General features: G+C 40.2%; 1 protein-coding gene across 1 annotated transcript in view; it reads left to right on the forward strand.

The window, feature by feature from the left end:
* Nucleotides 1-3,847, forward strand: part of LOC105449458 — a 5,828-nt gene extending 1,981 nt beyond the window's left edge. The window contains exons 4-7 of the mRNA XM_011688711.1: nt 311-618; nt 1,416-1,630; nt 2,344-2,775; nt 3,637-3,847. Of these exons, the coding sequence (XP_011687013.1) occupies nt 311-618; nt 1,416-1,630; nt 2,344-2,775; nt 3,637-3,837 (1,156 nt within the window). The 3' untranslated portion in view covers nt 3,838-3,847. The remainder of the gene's footprint in view (nt 1-310; nt 619-1,415; nt 1,631-2,343; nt 2,776-3,636) is intronic.
* Nucleotides 3,848-5,717: the final 1,870 nt, after the last annotated feature.

Genomic DNA, 5,717 nt, shown 5'->3' on the forward strand with positions numbered 1-5,717 from the left:
TATTTCAAAGAAGTATTTTGTATTTCAAATACAAACTTAAAAGTATTTTGTATTTTGTATTTCAAATCGAAAGATTGAAAGTATTTTGTATTTTGTATTTCAAATCAAAAGATTGAAAGTATTTTATATTTTGTAATTCAAATACCAAGATTCCTAGTATTTTGTATTTTGTATTTTAAATACTTTAATGGTGTATTTTGCCCAGCCCTGTTTATCAATCAATGAATTATAATTATTAAGGATTAAGCTATTAAGAGGATATTAAGGGCCAAACTTTAATAAAAATCAATTTTCTATTATTTTTCAACAGACTGCTGCTGTCAACAGGCGCTTACGTTTGGAAATGCGTAGTGCGATGTCCTGCGAGTCTTGAAGTTTTCTTAAAAAGCGGCGGATTGTACTCTATGCTGGACATCATCGAGATCGCGAGCTATCACGTGAAATGTTTGTATCTCGGTGCATTAACCGACGTGTGCGACAGAACTTTTTGCGGGCCCTGTCTCTGCACCTGGAGAGGTGCCGATAAGGAGACAGGTCTAATGTCTTTGCTCGCGATCATTTGGCGAGAAGAGGAAGACAGAATCGGTATCAAGAGAGGCGTCGACGGCACCATAACAGGTATAACATCAAACGCGAATCAAAACGTCGAAGCTTCATAGAGATTTTTTTTCACAAATCTACTTTAATTTAACATTTCTCGAATTCTTTAAATCCTTGAAATCTGAAATTAATTAAAATTCTGCACGTAAAAATATGGAATATTTTCAATAACTGGGAAAATAGATAAGTTTGCTCTATTTAAGAAGTATACGTATCTAGAGATTTTCTCTATTATTTATGTGAAGTAAGGAGTAAAGAGTGACCCAAAAAAGGTGGTTTTCTCGCCCGTTTTTTTGGGCTCTCGATTTTGGGACTGGACTCTGTGCCAAATCGTACTCGTTATACCTTATAATGAGATATTAATTACAGAGAAGTTTCAGATTGATGTGACTATTGTTACCACAGCTGGTGGGGAGCGGGAGGGGTCACTTATTATGTCTCTTTACGCGAAAACTCGATTTTTTTACATCCAAAACGAGCGTCACTTACGTAAAATTGCGATCAACCTTCTTAAAATACCGGACCTCGCAGATCTGTGAAAATTCCATAATGAACTTTGATTTCATCCCCCCCCTCCTCCAGCTCTGATAACAATTGTCACTTCAACTCGAAACTTCTCTATAATTAATATCTCATTGTAAGGTATCATTTGGCACACAGTTTAGTCTCAAAATCGAGGACTCAAAAAATGAGAGATTTTTTGAGTCCTCGATTTTACCGACTTTACCGATTTTACCGACCACTCATTAAACAGAAAAATTAAGCAAAATTTTTTTAAATTTCAAAATTACAATGGAATTCGTTTGCCGTTTCAGATTCTGAATATCCTCAGATGGGCACTAAGCAGTGGACAGACACCTATCGTTCGCAGCTTACGGCGAACGTTAGTCCCGCTATAATTGAAATGTTTGGCTCGGTGCGATCGAAGATTTTCAGTATTTTGAAAATTATCGAGAGAGACGGCGACAAGTACGAAATCGCGAGGGAGCATTACAAGATTCTACTTGACGGACTACCAACGAGAGATCGCGTAAGTACCTCATTATCTCTGGTTAAACTAATAATAATATTTAAAAACCTGAAAAATATGAAATAGCATGCAAATTCCTAATTAGAGATGTAAAAAAACGTTTTTTTTCAATAGAAAAAACATTAGAAAAAAACGTGTTTTATTTCATTGAACAAATATAAATTTGGTTTTTTTTTCTAATTCCGATAGCACGACTAATTAATTGTAATTAGTAATTATATAATTAATTTTAATGTGATCTATATTTAACTTTTACAAAAGGAGAATTTTTTAAATTCTTTTTCTAAACAGTTTTTCCTTAAGTAGAATTTATTATAATTATTCATTGAAGTTCTTGCTTCAAAATGCGTTTCAGAATCAATATATTGGCTTTCTCGTTCTACGTTAAAATGATGATAATTTAAATCTACTATCTATAAAATAAAAGAAACATGAAAAATTAACTTATATTAATTAAGCAAAATATGGATATTAAATATATAGCTGAAAAAAAAACAAAATTTTAAGAAAAAAACAAGGCCTATGTTTTTTTTAAAAAAACGTATTTTCTGAAAAAAAAAAAAAAAAAACAATTTGATTTTTTTTCTATTTACACCTCTATTCCTATATTGAAATGTGCTGAGAATTTGTTCGTTTGACTTGCCCGAATGTAATGATACGAAATTCTTTATGTAATGCCAAAATGAGATCGGTGTTTTCGGATTTTTCTTCAGATAACGCTGTGCTGCGTCGACATGTATCTACGGCTGAAGCTCGGCCAGATGTGGCTGGAGCTCGACATCTATTTGGAGCAGACCGACGTGACACCGGTGAGCGTGGACGCGCATTTGGTCGCCCACATGGTGCAGTGGCACCGTTCGTGGGGCACTCTGATCGAGGACCACCAGAGGAAGCTGGTCGCGACGGCAAAGCACGCGGATGAGCTCTTGGAGATGGACGAGCTCGTGAAGATCCGCGATTCCAGACTGGCACCGGCGCTGGAAGCGCTGGACGACGTAGATCGTATCCGTCGCACGACCGACAGATCGTACATGCTGCGGAAGAAAAATCAGCAGAGGCAACAAGTGCGCGAGGCTCTGTCGTTCCCACGCGACGCCGACGCCCAGCGATGCCATCGAACGTTCTCGGATAAGACGAACGTCACGGTAAAAATCCGAAGATTTAGAGTGGAGCTGGTGATTTGCTTCGAAGGCTTCGACATTCGAACTTCGCAGCTTCGGCATTGAAATCTTCGAATTCTTTCGAAGCTTCGAAGTTTAAGGTGTCTTCGAAATTGTAATATTTCACGTTATAATACTTTCAAATTTTTTAGGAATAATTACGTATATTTTGTGAGAATATGTATTAATGTTTTTTATTTACAATATTTGTGACTTTTCTGAATAAATTCACTTGCACGAATGTATTTATTCAGAAAATTTACAAAAATTGTTAATAAAAAGTATTAATATATATATGCTTCAAAAATATATACGGATTGTTCCTAAAAAATTTGAAAGTATTATAACCTGAAATATTACAAATTAATAATTAAACTTGATACATATGCAAATAAGGAAAGGTAATGATCAATAAAACAATTAAATTAAGAAAATGAAAAAAAAATAAATTTGTTCTTAAATAAATGAACAAAAATATAATATAATTGTTTTGGTGTCATTAAATCTTCCTCAGCATAATAAAACAATCTTAAAAATAGAAAATTTAAAATCGTAAAATTAATAAAACTTATTAATTTTTTAAATTAAATTTGCACGAATGTATTTTTCGAAGCTTCGAATATTCGAAGTATAATTAAAAAGTAAAATTAAAAAGTAAAGCCCTAATTTAGAGAATAGGAGTATTTATAAGAAAAATAGTGTTGATGTAATACCAATAGATATACCATGCAGGAATAATACGCGGCAGATTTTAATTTGAATTTTATATCGATATTTTTATTTGAAAGCTTTAAGAGGTTTCATGTTTTAATTCTCTAAATTTTTAGAAGATATATAATTTTTTAGGCAATTCTTAAGCAACATCAACTGATCGACACTTCCCATTTGGAGGATCTCCGGAGCGATTTCCCGAAGGTATCTCCGGTTTCACCTCCCGATTCACCCCACGAAGAAATCTTCTCTTTGCTCAAAGTTGCTTCCGCGAGTTCCCTGTTCTATGAACACCGGTTCACGGACGAATACATGATCGAAAGTCTCAATCGATAGTCTGTGCGTTACTTACGTCGTCAAATAATAAATTAATAAAATATACAAAATTAAATTAATTGCAATAAAATATCTCGCTTTTATGACGAGTTGTAGTACCTCGCTTCGATACAGTAGCTGTCTTCCTTGTCGACAGGAAAAATGTAGCGCCATGGAAATGATTGTCACTTTTTTTTTAATTATTTGAATTTGAAGTACAACTGCTTTGAATAACGTCCGCACGCATTTATAAATATATTCCGATTTCGAAAGGGAAAAAATCATTTTATCTGATCGACATTCGATTCGTTATTAATATATCGCAGTTTTATTTTCGTACAGCTAATACGTCTTCGCCATTTTAATAAGTTTTAAATTATTCTTTAATTTGTTTACTTTTGAGTTCTAACTAAGAACGAACCATCTAATTCTTCTATCATCATTTGACAGCGCGAATCCAGACGGATCGTGCGGATTCCGCGCGAGCGATCTGGCGCGCTACCTGGCGCGTAAGCGCATGTTCATCTAGATAACTATCTAGATACTCTCGAGGCCGCTCCGGAGAGACCGGAGTGGGCGAGAAAGAGAGAGAGAAAGACTGGCGAGAGCGGCGAGCGGCGAGCGCGGCGAGTGACTAGCCGACTAGTGAGAGCGAGCATGCCGTTCGCGTCGCAAGCGAGTGCTGTCGCTGCCGCCGCCGCCGCCGCCGTCGTCGTCGTCGCCGTGGTCCGCCGTCGGATGGTACCGGTTTGAAGAAGTGCGAGCCGCGCTTCTCGCGAGCCAGTATAGACTCGCTCGACGGACGCTCTCGGTAGTCCCCGCTCCGTCTGCTGTCAGTGTGTCGCGCGACCCGTAAAGGAATTATTTATTGTCTACGGCTTTATCGCTCGCGTTCTCGCGAGGGCGAATTGCGGAAAGCTACCCGAAAAGGAGCTATACGCGCTTCATCCTCCGGAACACTTTCGACCAATTTCGTATAGCGGAGCGTATCCTCTTCCCGCTCACTCGTTCACGCGGCGGCTCTCTCTCTATCGCTCTCTCTCTCCCTTTGCTGCTCCGTTTGCTCCGCTTTCTTCTCCCACTCTCTTTCTCTTTCTCGCGGGTTTCGAGTCACCCTTCGATTCCCCGGTCTCTTTCCTCTCCATCCGGTCTCTTGTCTCCCTTCGCCACCCGCGCCTTTGTGCCTCTCTCCGTCCCTCCACGTTCTTCCGCCGCCGCTGCCGCCGCCGCCGCAAGCGTACGACGCGCGCGCGCGCGCGCGCTCGCCGTTTTTCCGTCGCGTTCCGCTTCGTACTCTCTTCGCCGACGAGCGTGGTGCTATCGGAGGGAACTCGCGCCGCCCGCGGTTGGTCGGTATAGCTTTCGCCGTGGAAGCCCACCACAAAGTGGAAGGAAAGAGACGTGACGGAATAGAAACCCCTCGTCGTCGACGTGTGTGTCAACGTTTTGACGCAACTATGGCGCGTAAGGAGGAACGGTGGTGCTGCTGCAGCTTCTACGGCGCGAACGGACGTCGAAAGCCGACGTGGATCCCGCTGCTGTTTGTTATCCTATGCGCTCTCCTGGCCGGATCCTTGACGGTCGCCGAGCACGGTGAGTGTCGTGCGTGTGTATGTATATACGTATGTATATGTATGTGTCGCGCGTGGACGTTTACACAAATGTCATTTACATATTTGCCTGCGTGTGCGCCACGGCGAACGCGCGCCGCGGCGGGCGCCTTTCGATAACCTGTTGCATATCACCGGAGGATTCTTTTCGGAGCCAGGCAGGGAAGGCGCGAGCGAGACGGCGCGCGCAGAAGGAAACGCGATGGAGCGAGCGAGCAAGACAGAACAGTCGATGTTAAAACGCTCTGTATTTTTCTTTTTTTTCTTTTTTTTTTTTTTCAAAATGACCGT

The sequence above is a fragment of the Wasmannia auropunctata genome, unplaced genomic scaffold (genome assembly GCF_000956235.1).
Source record: "Wasmannia auropunctata unplaced genomic scaffold, wasmannia.A_1.0 LD336076.1, whole genome shotgun sequence".
Classification (NCBI taxonomy): Eukaryota; Metazoa; Arthropoda; class Insecta; order Hymenoptera; family Formicidae; genus Wasmannia; species Wasmannia auropunctata.